Here is a 19,014-nt window from a genome sequence, read left to right on the forward strand (position 1 = left end):
GACGACAAATGGACTAAAAAACAACAACATTAAAACAGTGTTCTGAAACATATTTAATGAATTTAAATTGATGTCACCAACAGACATATACTGATAGAGCCATAAAGTGACAGCCATGAACAATCATCACAAAACATCTTTTTGTTTTGACTCATTATAAAATTGTAACCGAAGCAATTCTGGCCTGCCAGAAAAAAAATCCATTGGTTTGGAAGAAGTTGGGTAGATAAGAGGTGCATCCTTGTGAATAAAGTTCAAAGTGACATGTTTGTGTGTTTTGGTGGCAAGAGAGTTGTGATGTTTCTTCTTTTTACTCAAAAATCAAAAGTATAAAAGTAACTGCTAACGAGTGAGGCATCTGAGGAGTGAGGCCAACAGCTTCCAAAGAAATTTCATACCAATGAATATCATGCAATGATGGGTTTTTCAGTCTACGTACAGGTGAACAAATCTGAAAATAGTGTTTTTCTTCTCAGCTTTACTTTGCATGAACTTTAATAAAACTTTAAATGAAATCACCTCCAACACTGATACTGATACCACTAACGCTGAAACAGATTTATCCAGGTTTTTTTTTTTTTGCCACAATTCGTCAGTTAAAGAAACTTTTCTTGTGCATAATTAGAGTATCTCTAACATCAGAGTGAAATGTGTGTAAACAGAACAGTTGTACCTGAGAAGCTTCTGTTTCAAGCTACAAACCACTTTAAAGACATGGATGCATGATGTAAATCTACCACACAAGTCTACCCACCAACACAGTGATAGTGTAAAAAGAGGTTCAGGCTCATTGAATAAAGTACATTAACACACACTTGACTGGTACAGCTACTCATAGATTCCTATAATGTGATAGAAGCAAGGACAAGATCATCGGGTTTGCAGTCATTCAACTAATAGCAGGCCTTCACACAGTGATTTCAGACATGGAAAATGATCCATGTTCACATACAATAAATATTTACTCTTGTAGTATTTCTTCTACAACTCAAAGTTGCCAAATTATTTGTGATATAGATGACAACACACGTTTGCAAACTGAATAGATTGTCAGAAGCAGTTTGCTCCACTTGCCACAGAAGAAACAGAACAAATTATTATTATTGATGAATATGTAGAGCCAAATCGTTTTGTCTAATTTTGCTCGTATCAGTGCACTGAGGGCAGTTGTACATGTAGTGCAAAATTATTGTTTGAGATCATTGTGTTGAAAATGCTTAGAGCAAATATTGTGTATCTCTTCTTCAAGGCCGAAAGAGAAGCAAATAACAGATTAGTTTCTGTCACAGCTAGCTTAACTTTTTCATTCAATAAATGTGGGTAATTTAAAGATGCTCTGTCTCCAGAACAGGTTATGACAAAAAAAAAAAGAAAAAAAAAAAGCCTTCTTTTGATCCTTGGCTTGTCACATTCTCAGTCCTAGCTGCAATATTCAATCCATGACAGTACATTCTGTTTAATAAACAGCAGACTAATGACTGGGAAGACACACATGCAATTGCCTGCCCAGAGATGATATATATAAAAACAATTTAATCATGACAATAAAGTACACACAAACTGTACATAAATACATATTCAATAACCGAAAAATGCAAAGTGTCTATCAGCATGGAGGCCATTGGCTCTTTACTTAAATCTCTAACCTCATTTTAAAATCACGAGCCACGAGCTATATAGAACGGTCATCATAGGACACTTTGGTAATACCATAATCCAAAGCACGGCTGCCTCAGTCATGTAGCTTTTGGCCGTTCGGTATTTTTACTTTTTGCAGCAAAGGCAGCTGGAGGAGGAGTCTTGAGGACAGTCTCACATGGCTTCATTGTTTGAAGAAAGAGCACTCCTGGATCTTGTGAGGGGCCTCAAGACTCTATGAGGTGGCTGCAAGGGGGGACAGAAACACAAGAGGAAAATGGGTTAAATATGTCACTAATAGCTGCAAAGGGTTGCAGGCATTGCAATTTAAACTAACAATGTGTTAGTGTGTGTAAAAACTTTCCAGCTCTACTTACTAAAAATAAAAGAGAAAAATACATCTTAGGCAGATCTGGGTCAAACATGATAAAAATTAGTGATCGAATTCACTGACTGATGTGGCTCATGGATGTGTTTTTTTGGGACACAAGAATAGCAGGCAGGAAACTTTGGCTTTTGTGATTTTACAATGGAAAAAAGAATAAAAAATGAAGAGCATTAAAGGGCAGCTCATAAACAAAATAATTTACTGTCATGTTTATTTGTTCATTCAATTTCAGATAAACAAAAATGACATTAAATTAAATTAGTCACTGATGAGCATGTTAATGGTTTGAATATCCCTCCAATTAAGGAAAGGATTTAATGTAAACAATTCCACAAACATCCAAAATGGAAGTTACTTTGAGGGTTAGGATTAGGTTAGGTTATATTTGGCAGGCAGCCCATGTCAATTGCAAGTATTTACCATGCTGTATTTGCAAATAGGTAAGACATATTTATTTGCAGTGCAGTAATCCTCAGCAGCTACACTTGACGGGTGCATGGACATTACTGATCTGTGATGATTAGCAGCGCAGCTGCAGAAATTAGTGAATCTGTGAGTAAATCACCACTCTCAAAGGGCAGTTAGACTTGGGAAGCAGCTGAGCAGCCACATTCACAAGGCATAATACCTCTGGAGCTTTCCTCTTACTCAGCCTGAGCTGTGGAGAGCTTGATGCCGCCTGCACCTCCTTCCCCACCTCCTCAAGCTCCTCCGGAGCTGCAGGACTGGGAGGTGGAGTGGGTGTGGAGGTTGGTGTGGGCTGAGGCGTCACAGAGGGTGTAATGGGAGTGGACTCAGAGGTTGATGTGGTTTGGGGTCGAAACCCTCTGGAGTCCAATTGTTCTAACCCCAACACCTCATACTCGGTCATGTCAAAATCTGTACCATGGAAAAAGGTTTTTGGAGGGATGAAGAACAGATAAACGCCTCTCCAGTCTACTAGACCGTGTAACTACTGAGAGGATGCATCGGATTATCTTTGACAGTCATAAATGATGAAATTCCATTTACGTATAATGCATTATCGTCCTGCTGACTGTAGATCAGAGATGGAATGATAAAGCAGAACCATTTTGTTGCAGCACAAACAAGCATAAGAAGACCTTTTAAGTCTTCACTGTTTTTCTTTTGAGGACATGCAGAGTTAACATACCACTCAGGCTGTCTTCTCTCTCACCTTCCTTCCTTCTCTATTACAGTTTGTTGTAACTGACTCCTGCACCATCATGCTACTTTACATTCTTACCAATTACAAATTAATCCATTGCTGAAAATAGTCCTCAACAGCATGCATATCCTTGCAAGAGTTCACAGTTGACAGCTTTAAGGAAATTGCAGAGTTGTAATGACAAATAAAAATAGATTTTTATGACTTATTTTTGAAGATACAAAGCCTGAGCAGGAACTTTAATGACAATAACAGAAAGATGAAGCCGGATTTATTATTAGAATTACTAAAAACAAAATCATTACAGAGCTATTTTTTTGGTATATTTAACAATCACTATAAGAAGTACTCCAAAAAGTCATAAAAATAGTTAGTCTGCTTTAAAATAAACAGATATCGTGTTCTGATTGTAAACCGCTCAGTCCAAATATTATCTCCAATTTTAACTGTCATCTGGAAAACATTACCCCACATTAAACAAGCAGTGTCCACATGATGTTCAACTAGAAACAAACCCCCTCTGCGACATGTGATTTTTGTCACAGGACGGTTAGCTGGACAGCCTTCCTCCAAACAGGAAGGCAGGACTGAGGTTAAGGGGCCACTCAGGAAAACAGGGATTCCTAACAATATCTGTGGGCTTGAGCAAAGTTGAACAGGAAGATGGATGTCGGAGTGGGAGTCTGGCTAAAACCGAACAGGCCAAGCGTGTTTGCACAATTATGACAGCTCCAAAACATATAAGACAATTCATGGTGGTGTTTATTTTTGATTGTACTTGTTTTATAACTCATTTATAACATTAGAATTTGCTGACTAGTTTTTAATTGCGTCTCAAACAACTTATTTTTTATTGATGCCAGGAGGATATTGGCCAGATGCCTACTCACCCTTGGAGCTCTCTGACTTGCTGCGCATCATGGGTCTGGACCGGTGCTGAGCTGCTGAAGGTTGTGCAGTGTCAGGGCTGGTGTTAACTGGGTCGGACTGGTAGGATGACAGATCCTGCATGCTGAAACTCCTTAGTCTGTCTGACAAGACCCCTTGGCTCTGAATTAAAAACATCAGGTTTTTATTTTAGTGTTAGTGGCAGTGAGACAGTTTGAGCTCAAGATCATATCCATGCCCATAAAACAGTTCTCATATAAGATCTTCCACTTACAAAACAAACATTCAAAGCTTTATATACTCTTTTCATATATGGGTGGCTACAAAACAAGAGGCTACTGCGCAGGCTGGTGAATACAAAACAAATGCTCATAGTCTGCATTACCTTTGTTGCAGCCATGACTGCAGCTGTGGCTGCAACGTTCAGTCCTTTTCTCCCAAAATGCACCAGCGTGTCATAGCTTTTGTCCTTCGCTTGGACGATGTACTCATCAATGTCCTGAATAGAGGAATAAAAAAATAAAAAAATCACTTGAGTATAGTATCTCTCATTGTCACTGTGTTCCTTGTTCCTTATTTAATTTCTGCCAGCTTTGATGTTTAGAAAATTCACTTATCCCTTTCCTGACGTACAGACGGGTAAGGAAAGGAGAAAACAGAAATAGCACCGTGACATTTCCTCTCGCCTGTTCAGCAAACACATTTTCCACAGCTCACAGTGTGAAAGAAAATTAACACAAAGATATTTTTTGTTCTGTAGATGCGGACCATTGCAATGAAACTCTCTTAGTCATAAAATGGTGCAAAAAACTGAGTAAATATGTTCACCAAGTGAAAGCCCTTCCATCCGGTGCCCTGGAGCAAACAAAAAGAGATAGAACAAAAGAAAGGGATTTCACCTTTTCTTTTGAGGAAAGCGTGGGATGAACAAATTTCCTGTATAGAACACTGGAGCCCTTCGTGTAAGGGGACAGCAGCCACACCACAAAGGCTATCTTTAGTTCATAGTAGAAAGGAACCCTGAAATGAAGACACAGCAAAGAAACAAAATGTATTCACAATAAGCCCTCTTACATGATAAAAACAGCTTTAAGCAAACATAAGGTATATAACTTCTAAATGTATGTATTTACGTTAAATATACAGTATATGGTTGCTTACCAACAAATGAACATATCTGTAATTGCCTCCAGTGTAGTGAATAAGGCAAATATTATCCAGTACATCATCCATTTCACCTGTAATATCATGAAATGGTGAATGTAGCAACATATAACACATTAAAGAAATAGGTATGATATAGTGTCATGTACTCACATATTCTCGAACATCTTTCGACTTCACAGCTTTATAAGACGAGTATGCAGGATATAGTGTACCGAAAACAAGTCTAAAGGAAAGAAAATGAGCTCATCAGCTCCAATTTTACACTTAAACTGTGCAGAGATTCCACATAAAAGCAGGATATAACAATTCTTACGATTCATGATATCAATTTCCCAGAGGGAACCTCCCAAAGGGATTAATAAAGTCGTCTGAATGATTGTGAATGATTGTTAGGCAGCTTTAGTTAATATAGCCAAAAAGGTTTGGACAAAGTTTTTATATAACTAAAGGTAGAAGGGAAAGTCTAACTCTTAATTGAAAATAGAATACTACGTATGAGATGTTGAAAAAAAACAGTGTTAATGTTGAATTAAATGTCTCCAACACATTTAAAAGAAAAGAAAAAAAGGGGGGGGGGGATGTTTACTACTAGATGCATTTTCTATTCTTATTATTACACTTTAAGCATTTGTGAACTAAGATGACTGTTTTGTTGTTTTAAATCAAAATCTATTCCTTTTTTTAATAAAAACATATATAATCTAATACATTCTAAGCCTCCTTTGTCATATTCTTCATTTGAAATTTTCAGGAAGACAGATCTGGACTACAGACAGGCCAGACCCTTTTGTTAAGGAGCCAGCTGTCTTATTATCAGTAGAAAGTGTTTTTGGTATTGTCTTGCTCAAATAAACAAGGCCTCAGAAAAACAGTACACTTAGCTTTTAAACAACTTAACCAGCTTAAACAGAGATGCTGATTTTAACATGGCTTATTTGGCTATAAAAAGCTGCCCAGCCAAGTTCCTTGCTGTAAAATTAGCTTCCACGTGTTGTACCTTTCTTGAAATGTCTGTTCATTTGCCACAGACACCTGTGCTGCATGCTGGGTGCCTGAACCCTGTTGCAGAGAGATACAACCAAGCAACAGCTGAGAGCAAGCTGATCAAATAACTCACCCGCATCACATTGCAGCACTGCTGCCTGGCCAGTTAACTAACAGTCTTTAGCAACACAAGGACACTCAAAATATCAGCTGTGCATGGGGCGGTGCAAGCAAACCTTACTGTCGGAGCTTAAATGACCTACATACACAGATTGGAAGGGCCAGAGCCAAGACAGCCCCCATGTAACAAGATCTTGTTATCTAAATTTAATTGCCTCACTATTTTAAGTTTTATGTCTATGGTATACTCCATACTGGTTGAAATTTTGGGAATCTGTGCATGCAGATGATAAGAAATATATTGCAAAAATGTGGCACAATTTCATTTTTTTAGGGTTACTATGGAGCCTTTCTCATGAGGGAGGATATCGGGGTGTGAGCATGCAGTTTTTGCAGCAGGAATAACTCTTGCATTGAAACCTGAGAAGTCTGACCCATCCCTTTCGTGTTTTTTTCTCTTCTTCTCCAACATGGGACATCAACACTGAAAACTGCTCCTGTTTTTCAGGAACCTCAGTGACATTTGGGCTTCTGGCTGTGAAAAGACGTTTCATATTCCACAAACTGACTCATTTTTTCCCATCCATCTCGTGGATAATGATACATAATTCATCTGATCACGTCATGTCTTTGTCCCTTTTCTGAAAAAGGAAAGAAATCTATTTCATAAACACAAAGAGTGCAGGACTGCTGAGCACTGCAAGCCTTTCCATGAATGTAAAGCCCATAAACAGGCCGGTTTCTGTACGCCCACCGAGATGATGCCAAAGTACAATCCTGTAGAACACAGGCTGTTCAGTGGAAAATCAATAGACGGTCACCTGATCTCCTCATACATTGACGTCTGATTCTGATTAGATGGGTATTTTCACTAAACTGCGGGGGCTTGGGAAAACGCACCCCTTCTCCATCGTCAATAACAGCCTTTACATATTCCACCTGCAGAAACCACCAGGCGCACATTTTATTTATATATCAAAACCGCGTCGGGTAATATAGAATGAAATAGAAATGACTTACACCACAAGTCTAGAGATGATCCAGGAGACCATTGCGCTGGGAAGGCGACAGGACGCGCTGTCTGCTGGGAGGAGTTTCCTCCAGATGACAGGCGCGTCCACGAGCCGCCGCGCAGACGCGCAGACGCGCAGACGCGCAGCAACGTGATGCGGTATAAACAAGCGAGCGGCCTGCAGCTCTTATCCATAGATGGCAGTGTTGCATTACACAAATGACACACAGGGAACTAGTGGCTAAAACTGGGGCTGAATAGTTGACTGCGCGCTCCTCAATAACATTTTATTGGGACATCAAAGAACAGTCTCATCTAAAGTCTGAATTATGGTTCCGAGTTAAATCGACGGAGGTAGGGTGACCTCCAGATTTCGGTGTATGACAGTGGGGGGGTTTGGGGGGTGACAGTTTTATGGGTAAGGTGTCCCCAGAGGGACACAGTTCTCTGAGGGCCGAGAATTTCTCAGCATCTGACCTTTTTCAAGTATTTTGGCATAAGTAGCTACACATCTGAAGTGTCAAAAGTATTCACATTCATTACTCAGGTAGAAGTATAGATACTAGAGTTTAAAAATACTCCTGTAGATGTTGAAGTATCAAATCAAGTTTTTTACTCAAGTAAAAGTATAAAAGTACTGGTTTCAAAACTACTTAAAGTATAAAAGTAAAAGTAATGTAAGGGGGGGAAAAGCCATTAAGGACAAAAGCCATTGAAAATGAATGTATCTTAGTATAATGCAAATATATTAAAGAACCATATATGTGTACTATTGAGCACTAACATGTGTTTCAGAGAGCAGAAGATATGATGACTAGTTGCCTATAAGTATTGTAATGGTGCAAAAGGTCAAACTTCAGAGGCATTTTATCTTTTATCCTAACCTTTATTGGAATGTACATCCAAGTTTAGTTGCAGGAATCTGAGGGAACGGATGTAAGAACAAAACTGGACAAGAACATCTGTGCCACAACCACAACTAAATTCACTCTATCTGGATAGCGCAATTTAACTGGATAGTTTTTTTTAAAGGCCGAAATGAAATAGAGTAACGAGGCTGTTTTTAAAATGTAAGGAGTAAAAAGTACAGATAATTGCGTGAAAATGTAAGGAGTAAAAGTAAAAGGTCGTCTGAAAAATAATTACTCCAGTGAAGTATAGATAACCAAAATTTCTACTTAAGTAAGGTAACAAAGTATTTGTACTTCGTTACTTGACACCTCTGCTACACATGCATATACATAAAAAGTTATACAAATATTTTTAAACATATGTAGTTTTCATCAAAAAAGAAAAAATATTACTAGTACTTAATAGTTGCTGCATCTTAACTTAAAAGTTTTTTTGAACTGAGTGACAGCGTTGAGTAAATTATATTTCACACATGGATAACAACTAACAAGGTGATTTGTAATTTTAGCTTGCAAAAATAATGGGAATCAAAATCCTTACCAACATTTGTACCTTTAATTTTCATGTTTACGGACAATTCTTCCAAAATGCAATTAGAGCTGTGGGTACTGTACAATCATCATGCAAACTATAAAAATAAGATTTTGACAGATACAGTCTTGAAGTTACCTTCACTCTTCTTGTCGATTGTCACAAATTTGCAAACAGTGTGAATATGAATAATTAACACTCCTGGAGTCTGAAGATTTTGGATTTTGATTAAACAACCCAGAGTAAACAGATTACAAAATCATATCTACTGTTCACCATTAAGTGTTGTCCTGCGTCTATTTAGACCACGCGGACAAGTCTAAAGAACATATTAAGAATTAAAAAGAAGGTCTTCCCTCCAGTACCGAGTATCTTAATTACAAAAGGGGTGAGGTGAAAATGGGAATTAAAAGGCTCAGGGATGTGTTTTTTCCCCTCTGGCCTAGAAATTCTTGGCCTCTTGTCACCTGCATGAGAATAGCTCAATTGTCAGATTTACAGTACCTCAGCTTTGTCAAGCCTCTGGCCTACGAAGTGAAGCAGGGAACAGGGGCGAGGTTTGGTTACAGCACAACAAAAGCTACTGCAGGAAGACTGAGCCTGGTAGATAACTAACCCCTTTTCCTTTTTAAAGCTAAACAAAGGTTCAAACCAAGTTGGACCAAAATGGTATAACCTCACATGTTTTAGAGACCCCGTGTAAATGTTTTTATCAGAGTAAATAAAAAGTACAAGTTTTACAAGTACAAGATTTGACAAAACCCCTGTCATACATCTGGCATTTATTATTGGTAAACTGCAGCCTCTAGGAGGATGAAAGGATAGTTTTGAGAACTAAAGTTTTATTTTATCTGGCTAACAGCCCTAAAATGCCAGTGCAGTGCACTTACTGACCTGCTGAGTGTGCTGTTGATTTGTGGCAGATTTACTCTTTCCAACGGCCTTTTCCTTCCCTTCCGTTCCTTGGAACAGACCTACAGAAATTATTGTCGCAATTCTGACGGGCACATTGCACACGTGTAATAAAAACAAATAATGGTTCACTATCTTTCTTTCTTAAAAGTTTATTAGTCTTTTTTTTCCAGTTTATATAGAAAAATTATACACACAGTACTTTAACAATACATATTTATGCACCAACCAACATTTTTACCTCCTCAGTATCATCCTGTGGAGAAAGACCCATCATGATCCAAAGTCAAAAACATTTAACAAGTTGAGTGTTTAAGCAAGGCATGGGTCAAAGTAGTATGCATGCATTTTTCTGATGAGTGTACTCGTACATGAATGATCACATACAGAACAGATACAGTTTGTCTGTACAGAAAATTACTGAACGAAGCAAAAACTCCATCAACTCTAGTGTCAAAGATATTTTAGGCTAATAACTGATGCACAGAAACAGCTGTGGCTCACAAAAAGGTGCCCTAAGAGATAAAACTACTGCTGCCATGTGAGCTACTGTGTGATTTGATTTATCAGCCGTTATTCAATCATCTGTTTGGGTCATAGACTAAAGAACCTCCATAACCAGTCCATAACTTAAGATAGGAAAAAAAGAATAGAGCACTGTAGGCACAGAAGGCTTTTTATACTTACATTATATACACTTCCCTAAACCTTCTGCTTGACTTTGGAAAATACGGACATACTTGGAGTATGTCTGATGATAAAAGACAGGAAGCTGAACCACTTTTTCTTACGCTGTATTCAAGAAAAAACACTGTCATAGCAAATGTTAACCCCAAATGATTATGCAAAATTATAATAAAAAGCAAAGAGGATGCTCCGCACTGTAAACCCTGCACCAGAACTGTCTCTGTTCACGTGCCTACTGACTCTGACCGGGGCAGTCCACCTTAGCTCCTCAGAGCTTCCAGTCTTGACTGCATTGCTTCCAAGTCCTCCTCTGACTCATCTTCTGACGCTGCAGTTGCTCCAGCAGGCTGCAGATCTGGCAGGGCATCTGTGACTTTGCTTGGTGCTTTGCCAAGGGCACCTAACAGAGTAAACCGAACCAAATATTTTAGTTATATTCATTTGTGACCAATCTATGGTTAAAGCTTTATCTCTGGAAAAAAAAAGATAAAGATTTTCTAAGAAAAATAAATGTAAAAAATGATGATAATCTACTAAAATGTCTTCACCTGCTGTAATCTCAAAGAGGATCTTGTCAACTTCCTCCTCTGCTTCTTCCTCCATTTCCTCTCCATCTTCCATGCTTTCAAATGTGTCTTCCAGCATTTCCTCAATGATGCCAGCCTGAAAAGAGAAAAAGTGTTCGCTATACTGACAATGTTACTCAGAAATATTTTCCTTTAAGAAACACCACTGCTTATCAGAATAAATTACAACATTCACCTTTTTGCAGTTGCTTTACAGTCAATAAGATCAATTTGTGTTGGATGCTGCTTACCTTCATCATTTCCTTGGAAAGGTCCCTCATGGTGAGCTGTATCTCTGGGATTTTGACAAGACTCTGCATGGCCTTCATAACCTCTGTGCTTTTCTGCAGGGCTCCAGCTATACGAAGAAGGGCTAGAAACATACAAATACATCTCCTCACTTTGAGAGTAGAGCAAAAAACACAGTTTGATAATTGAAGACCACAGTGGTTGCCTGGCTTCTCCCCATGTCCAGTGGTTCCCATACTCACCAAGCTGATTCTTCATGCCAAGAAGCACAGAGTTCATGTGGGCTTTGGAAGCGTAAAGTTTTGAAACAGCCCGTTTTGACTGAATCATCTCTTTGGCAAGGATCACACATACATCTTTCTGGCCCTTTTTTGCAGCATCTTTGATGGATCGCTTAACTTTTTCTTGTTCTCTTTGAATATCTGAAATAGAAGGGTATATCATTAGACATAAAAAAAAAAACATACACATATACTAATCATGTGTTTATCTCTGTGGATGTCATCTATACTTCCTATAATACATCCCGTGAAGGTCAGACTTTGTCAGCTCCTTATTATTTTTGTAATAATTATTTTGTGAACAGCATGCACACTCATACCGGACTGTCATCTCATTGATTGGCAACGCTTAACCATAATTTGATCTTCAAATTTCCAGCTATTCCTCACTTTGACCACTGACAGAGTGGTCAAGGCTGTCAACATTGAATTTTAGTGCGTAATTTTCCTGGCTTGCTGCCCTGCCTGTCGGTGTTTGTCTGATGTCAGCTGTCATGTTGCCTATTAGTTTGTCTAGTCATAATGTTGCTTTTTGTGCATGGCTTTTTATTCTGTGTTTAGTGCTTTTGTCTTGTTTGTTTTTTGGCCTGTTAGTGTGTTACTGTGTCTTGTGTTATTAATACTGATGTTACTGTTGCTGCTTCATGTTGTTCTGTTTTCGTGTGTAGCAATTGTCTGTTGTTGAGTTTATGTTAACCTGTGTGTGTATGTATTTTAGCTTAGTTTTTACCTCTTAATCTCTCTTTTGATATAGCCTTTTTGTTCGGAAATGTTTTATTGATTGTAGCTAATAATTCTTTCTTTTAGGTTGACTATTTTTACATCAGTCCAGGGACAGCGGATGCAAAATAGCCTTTTGGCTAATTCCGGCACATTTTACATTGGTTTAAATGTGTTATTAATGTGCATTGTCCCTGTAATTTAAACCTTTAAATAAATAAAATAAATAAACAATGCATCTTTCAATAACCATGTATAACTCATACTGCTGCACCTTTCAATTTAAAAAAAGGAATATATGCTAATAAGAGCTGTCATTTGTCTATTTACTGTACAGTGAAATTCCCTGTCTTTTTCATCTTTAATATTTTCTATTAGATAATTGGAAACAATATGACTGTATAGATCTAATTTTAACGTAAACATGAAATTAATCATTGTGTGAAAGTGACAAGTGATGATTAAAACTTACCTCGTATTTGTCTGTCAATCACTCTCATTTCCTTCCTGATTTTCTGAGACCATTCATTGATCTGAAATGATACATCAAGTTTTAACAACCTGCGCTCAGATTATAGTATTTGAGTGTGTGGCATTAGATTTAACAAATATCCATCCTTAAACAAACACGATGCCCAACAGACTATAAATAAAAGACCGTGATGTCACTAAAGTGAACACAATCTGGTTGTGTTTACATTGATGGGACTGACAGATGAGAGTGTTCACAGGGTTACGCATAAACAGCATTTAATGTAAAAAAAACAGTGTAAAGATAAAGGTTAACGTCACATGAAGTGGTTGTTTATGTTTAAAGGTAGTTGTATCAGAAGTATCAACAGATAGGACGGACTAGTTTAATGAGGGCTAGTGTTAGCCCAGCGAACTAAACCACACTGTCGTTGTTATCTTACTACGGAACAACATCTAAAAGACATCATAATGTACTTACCAAGTCTTTGGGAGGTTTATCTGGTGTTCTGCCGAACAGACCCATGTTAATTACTGAGTAAAAAAAAAAAAAAAAGAAGCTAACCTATCTGACGGCAACTAGCTGGCTAGCCGAGCTTGTTACACCAGCACTTCCTGCTCTGGCCCCGCCCCTCTGGGCCGCGTCCCAACATGAAGAAAGCTTCAGTCCGTACGGTTCTCATCAGGGAAACAAGACAGCAGCAACAGGCCCAAACCCCCTACTTTCTACCACTAGCCCTCCCTCACTACCATTACCCCTAAAAAAGAAGGCACAGATTTTAGGGCACTTGAAATCTTCTCAGGGCCCTGTCCCAATACACCCACTACTCCTACTTTCAGCACCAACCCTAAAATCAGGAAGCTGAGAGCCAAAAGCTGTTTTAATTTCAGCTGTAGCGCTGTTAATATGCCACTTTATTAAAGGAGCTGTATGTAAGAGCAATAATAAAACGAATCATAAAATGACCCCGATATGTCAACAGACATTTAAAATTTAATATTTTTTCAGGCGTAAAAGTAACCGTCAAGATCCCCAACCTGGGCTCAGTTTATCCAAATAACGCCTGTTAATAAATTTGACCCGATGTTTTCGGAGATGAGAAGAGCCGCCGGCTCGGAGCAGCAGCAGCCGGAGTACAGACGTGATCGCCCTGCGCCGTCGTCCCGGGGGAGAAACCTGCAGCTCTGTTGAGAATTACCGCTGGCTGAAATAAATCATTTAGGAAGATGAATGTTGGTTTAATAGATGAAATCTAACAGTTTTAGCTACGCCTGTTAAGGACTTTGCTCCGAAAATTTCGAGATTTCTGCCTGCCGGCTCCGGAGCTGATTTATGGGTCCGTGTTAAATCGACGCAGAGCCTACGACGTATGGTACGACGTACGGCGCGCATCGCCGCGTAACCTACGGCGTAGGTTACGTAACCTACGCCGTAGGCTCTGCGTTGGTGTAACGCGGAACCATAAATCAGTCTTTATTCTGGCGTGATCTTCGCAACAACGGGCAAACGAGTGATTATGTACATTCACTGAGTGAATATTATGAAAGTAAAATATATATTTCTCGCTAAAAATGTAATCAAAACGCATTTTTATGCAGAAACTAACTCAAAATATTGATTTTATTCACTAAAAAATAAGAAATGTCCGCCATGTTTTTTTTATTTGATTCAGTCCGCAAATGACGACGAAAAGCAATCTGGGAAATTTTTCTGGCCCTAGATCAACTAGTGAGCATTGGAAATCCCTCGATCCGTAGGGACAGATTCATCGCCACTACACTAGTTTTCTTCACTACCCCTAGGTGAAAAGAGGATTTGGGACACCACTACCCTCACGGGAACGCGCAAAATTTAGGGGTAGTGCTGAAAACTAGGGGTAGTGGTAGTATTGGGACAGGGCCACAAGCTTCAAGTTGAAATCGAACAAGACGCACGATGATAATTATGCGTAAAGCCTGAATTATGGTTCTGCGTTAAATCGACGCAGAGCCTACGGCGTAGGCCTGCGTTGGTGTAACGCGGAACCACCAGCCTTAAGTTGTAACTTTGTTGTGACGTTCATAGCTCCCATCCGCGTTGTGAAACAATAAAGATATTGACCCCACATACTAACACATCAAACTGAAAATGTTAGGTTTCTATAGTGAACGTATGTTATTTGTCACCTTGTGGGTCTGTTTTGTGCCCCCTCCCTCGCCGGATGACACCTAACCTCCAGACCATATACATATATACATATATATGTATATATGTTTTTTATATATGTATTACATATTACATATGTATATACGTCTATGCTCCAGACCAACTCCTCTGATCCCGCCCCCTCGGTATATTGTAAAGAAATAACTGTGGAGAATATTATATTGAGAATGTTATATTGTTTAGCAGGACCCAGGTTTAGCATTTTGTTTTTACTATGAAAATATACCTTGATATTTCAAGTTTCTTTAAAATGCCAGAGCCAAAGATTTTAAAAACATAATTCCTAAAATAAAAATTATAAATGTTCACCAAAAATAAACCAGTTCCAACCTGCTGGTTAATTGAAAACATAAATTAGAATTAGCTTAAATTGAAAAACAAAAGAAACCAAAATAAAATAAATGAAATTAAGTCAGATAAGTACAGTCTGTGAAGATTTGAAATCTGGGTTTTATGTGTGTTTTGTTGAGCCCAACCAGATGGTTACAAAATGTTGTAACCAAGTGTTTCTTTTTCTTTTTAAAAGTATTTGCACTTACAGTAATACACATTAACAACTGAATGCACATACAGATGCAGTTCATGAAGTTCCAAGACTTACACATGGAGGCAAGATGATAAATTAGTGACCACATGGATTATTTCCTGCATTAAAAGCTTTTAGGCAGCACTTACTTTCATGCTGTTAAAAACTGAGAAATGTAGAGAGACATAATCCCACCACTGTCACACAGTGGATACTCAGATCTACTCTGCATCTACTTGCTGTTGTTAATATTAAAAAGTAGGATTCATGACTCAAGGTACTAATATTTCAGCCCAAAGCCTATAGCTTGTGATGCGCATTTTATAATGCAGTATTAGGCAGATTTTTGGATACGCAGCTTAGACAAGCTCAGGGGTTTAGGCAAGAGAACAGTTGTCTGAGGGATGTTGGTTTGAAAGCAGATGTTGGCCTTATCTCTTAATCTTAAATCACAAAATAGTAGAAGCAATAAGAAAACAGCAAACAAAAAACAAAGGGATAATGATGAAAGAAAAAAAACAGCCAAAAAAAAGAACATTTCTGCAATGAATTGGTGGCATGTCAGGATATAAGCTACCTTTTGTCTGAACCGAGCTGGGATAGGCTTCAAAAGATACCCATTACCCTTAATAGGAATAAAGTGAAATAGATAATGGATGGATGGAAAATACTTACATATACATGCAAATGCATCTGAACATATCGAAAGCATCCTCTGCTTCATTGTGACGGTATGGTATGGCAGTTGCACGGCACTGGAGAGGAAACAAGTGGCACGCATGGTGGGCTTTGTGGGGATTGTGGGCTGCCCCCCCCCCAGACCATATATGCAGGCCGGGTCACGTCGAGGGCCAGATCCATCACCACGGACCCCAGCCGTTAGAGCCCCCCCCGCCCCCCCCCCTGCTGCCCACCTCACACACCTCACCACCCTTCAGACACACACACAGACACCTCCTGACGCTCCCTCCCAACAGCAAAACACCTGCACCCATCCCCCTCGAAGCCACACAAGAGCACTCACATGCACATTTTCATTGTATTTTAGAGTATTTTATTGTATTTCAAAGTATTTTCGCTGTTGTTCTTCTTTTCTTTTTCTTTACACACGAGAGCTGAACTTGTTCAGCGACAGAAAAGACATCTAACTATAATAAAAATGCTGATTAATTTTATGTTTAATTTCTGATTTCTGATTGACATTATTTATAATTTTATGTCTTCCTTTTTAACTTTGTGTAATTTCTTTTGCTATTTTTATATTTATTTGCATATCTATAATTTTATTTCAACCCAACTCTTCATTGTTATTCTTGACAGATGTCTCCCCACTTCTGACCTTATACGTCACATTAACGCACATCCTGGGTCACCTTTGTACAGACTCATTATTCCGGCACTTTAAAACCAACATGTTGTACATTTTTTCTTGTAATATTATTTGTTCTTTTGTATTGCACAAATAACCACAACAAATTGCTGGTGTGTGATAAACTACTTGGCAATAAACTTATTTCTGATTCTTATTCTGAGCAATGTTTAAAACAACAGCAGTAAGAACAAATACAAAGGGCAGGTGCATATCCGTTTTAGGAGTAAAACTGTGGAACTCATTAGACAACGACCTTAAATTAGCAAACTCAATAAAAGCATACAAGATATTATTCAAAGCAAAGGTAATGTACACATATATAGAAGCACAATAAGGCAAGGCAAGGCAAGGCAAATGTATCTATATAGCACAATTCAACACAAGGTAATTCAAAGTGCTTTACATTGACATTAAAAGCGGCAAGACATAATTAGACAGTAAATAACAAATAAGACTGAAAAAAATTAAGAATAAGATGATAAGAAAAGAAGTAAAATAATAAAAGCACAAGCTGTTAAAAATAAGGGCAGTAGAATACAGCGGGTAAGTATTTAATTTAGGAGTACGCTTGAGTAAACAGTAATGTTTTTAACCCTGATTTAAAGGAGCTGACAGTTGGATCAGACCTCAGGTCTACAGGAAGTTTGTTCCACCGGTGAGGAGCAGAATAACTGAACTGCCTCACCTTGCTTGGTTCTTGTTCTTGGGCCACACAACAAACCAGATCCAGATGAACCTCTGTCTGTCTGGGAGCTTCATAGGAACTAACAGATCAAGCATGTATTTTGGTCCAAGACCATTCAGTGCTTTGTAGACCAGCAGTAAGATTTTAAACTCTATCTTTTGACTCACTGGAAGCAAGTGTAGTGATTTCATGACCAGTGTAATATGATCCAATTTCCTGGTGTTTGTAAGGACTCTGGCAGCAGCGTTCTGGATCAGCTGCAGCTGCCTGATAGATTTCTTGTTAAGGCCTGTAAAGATGCCATCGCAATAATCCAACCTACTGAAAATGAATGCATGAATAAGTTTTTCCATGTCTTGTTTAGACAGAATCCCCTTAATTCTAGCAACATTTTTCAGGTGGTAATAGGCAGATTTAGTGATACACTTTATATGGCTGTTGAATTTCAGGTCTGAGTCAATAATTACACCAAGATTTCTGGCTTGATTTGTAGCTGTCAATGACATGGAGCCAAGGTGAGCACTGATCTTTTCCCTTTCATTTTTAAGGCCAAAAATTATCACCTCTGTCTTTTCTGCATTTAGCTGGAGAAAATTCTGGCACATCCACTCATTGATTTGGTGAATACAGTTACACAATGAGATCAGGGGACTGTAGTCACGTGGTGACACTGAAATATAGAGTTGTGTGTCATCGGCATAAGTATGGTAGGAAATGTTGTGATGTAATAAGCAAACAAAGAAGAATGTACACATGCATGAGATGAAATGACAACCTAAATTGGTTTTGTCAGTTTCTTTAGCATCTTTTCACTTTCTGTTTTCAGATCTATCATTATTATTATCATTATTATTTGTATTATAACAGTTATTACAGCTATTATTATTATTATTATTATTATTATTTTATTATTATTATTATTATTATTATTATTATTATTATTATTATTATTATTATTATTATTATTATTATTATTATTATTATTATTATTATTATTATTATTATTATTTTGTGTAACCTCATGATACTTCCTTTGTTCCTTTTGTATATTCTATTATGTTAAAAGGTGGGCAAGATAAGCTTTATGCTTCAAGCCCAGACCTTTTCGGTCAAAATAATCCCAATGTTGACCAGGGAAAAACCTGGGGATGTTTGTTATCTTGTCTGATTCTAACTAACTGATTCTGATTCTGATTTTTGTAGCTTTGAAACAATTCCTTGTACGAGCTGTTCCATATATTACTCGGATATCTATAGGCTGTCTATAAATACTACAGTTGTTCACACGTCCATCATGAAGCACGTGAGGTCTGGGGGAACAAACCGAAGCTCATAGGTTGAATTCAGGTCTCTGCTCTTCCATAAAGTGACGTACACCAACAGTCCCCCTTCGGGTTCTAGATGTTTCTGTTACCGATTGTTCTCTGGACCAATCAGGTGCAGGCGTGGATGAGAGCCAGCCAATGGGAGCCGCCGGGAGGCGGGGCTTAAAAGGCCATCCAGCCCATAGACATATAAACGTAGACGCCGC

At 38.3% G+C, this 19,014-nt stretch overlaps 2 protein-coding genes across 2 annotated transcripts; both read right to left on the reverse strand.

The window, feature by feature from the left end:
* Positions 1–18: 18 nt before the first annotated feature.
* On the reverse strand, positions 19–7,470 carry reep1 (receptor accessory protein 1). Its single transcript, XM_061743180.1, has 8 exons — positions 7,374–7,470; positions 5,400–5,472; positions 5,244–5,320; positions 4,982–5,102; positions 4,468–4,581; positions 4,085–4,244; positions 2,655–2,905; positions 19–1,884 (listed from the first exon to the last, which is right to left on the reverse strand). The coding sequence occupies exons 1-8, from the start codon at positions 7,403–7,405 to the stop codon at positions 1,813–1,815; spliced, it is 900 nt and encodes a 299-aa protein (XP_061599164.1). The 5' UTR covers positions 7,406–7,470; the 3' UTR covers positions 19–1,812.
* Positions 7,471–9,856: 2,386 nt separating this feature from the next.
* On the reverse strand, positions 9,857–13,325 carry chmp3 (charged multivesicular body protein 3). Its single transcript, XM_061742988.1, has 6 exons — positions 13,176–13,325; positions 12,696–12,756; positions 11,465–11,644; positions 11,225–11,346; positions 10,956–11,070; positions 9,857–10,807 (listed from the first exon to the last, which is right to left on the reverse strand). The coding sequence occupies exons 1-6, from the start codon at positions 13,218–13,220 to the stop codon at positions 10,668–10,670; spliced, it is 663 nt and encodes a 220-aa protein (XP_061598972.1). The 5' UTR covers positions 13,221–13,325; the 3' UTR covers positions 9,857–10,667.
* Between the last annotated feature and the right edge of the window lie 5,689 nt (positions 13,326–19,014).

The sequence above is a fragment of the Cololabis saira genome, chromosome 16 (assembly GCF_033807715.1).
Source record: "Cololabis saira isolate AMF1-May2022 chromosome 16, fColSai1.1, whole genome shotgun sequence".
Classification (NCBI taxonomy): domain Eukaryota; kingdom Metazoa; phylum Chordata; class Actinopteri; order Beloniformes; family Belonidae; genus Cololabis; species Cololabis saira.

Bases quoted from the DNA above. Each gene is read 5' to 3' on its own strand.
- reep1 (XM_061743180.1), bottom strand. From the start codon at position 7,405: ATGGTCTCCTGGATCATCTCTAGACTTGTGGT. The intron at 5,321-5,399 runs GTGAGTACATGA...ATGATATTACAG, and splicing joins CGAAAGATGTTCGAGAATAT to GTGAAATGGATGATGTACTG. The intron at 2,906-4,084 runs GTGAGTAGGCAT...TCCATGGTACAG, and splicing joins CAAGTCAGAGAGCTCCAAGG to ATTTTGACATGACCGAGTAT.
- chmp3 (XM_061742988.1), bottom strand. From the start codon at position 13,220: ATGGGTCTGTTCGGCAGAACACCAGATAAACCTCCCAAAGACTTG. The intron at 12,757-13,175 runs GTAAGTACATTA...GTATCATTTCAG, and splicing joins ATAAACCTCCCAAAGACTTG to ATCAATGAATGGTCTCAGAA. The intron at 10,808-10,955 runs GTGAAGACATTT...TTACTCTGTTAG, and splicing joins CCTCTTTGAGATTACAGCAG to GTGCCCTTGGCAAAGCACCA.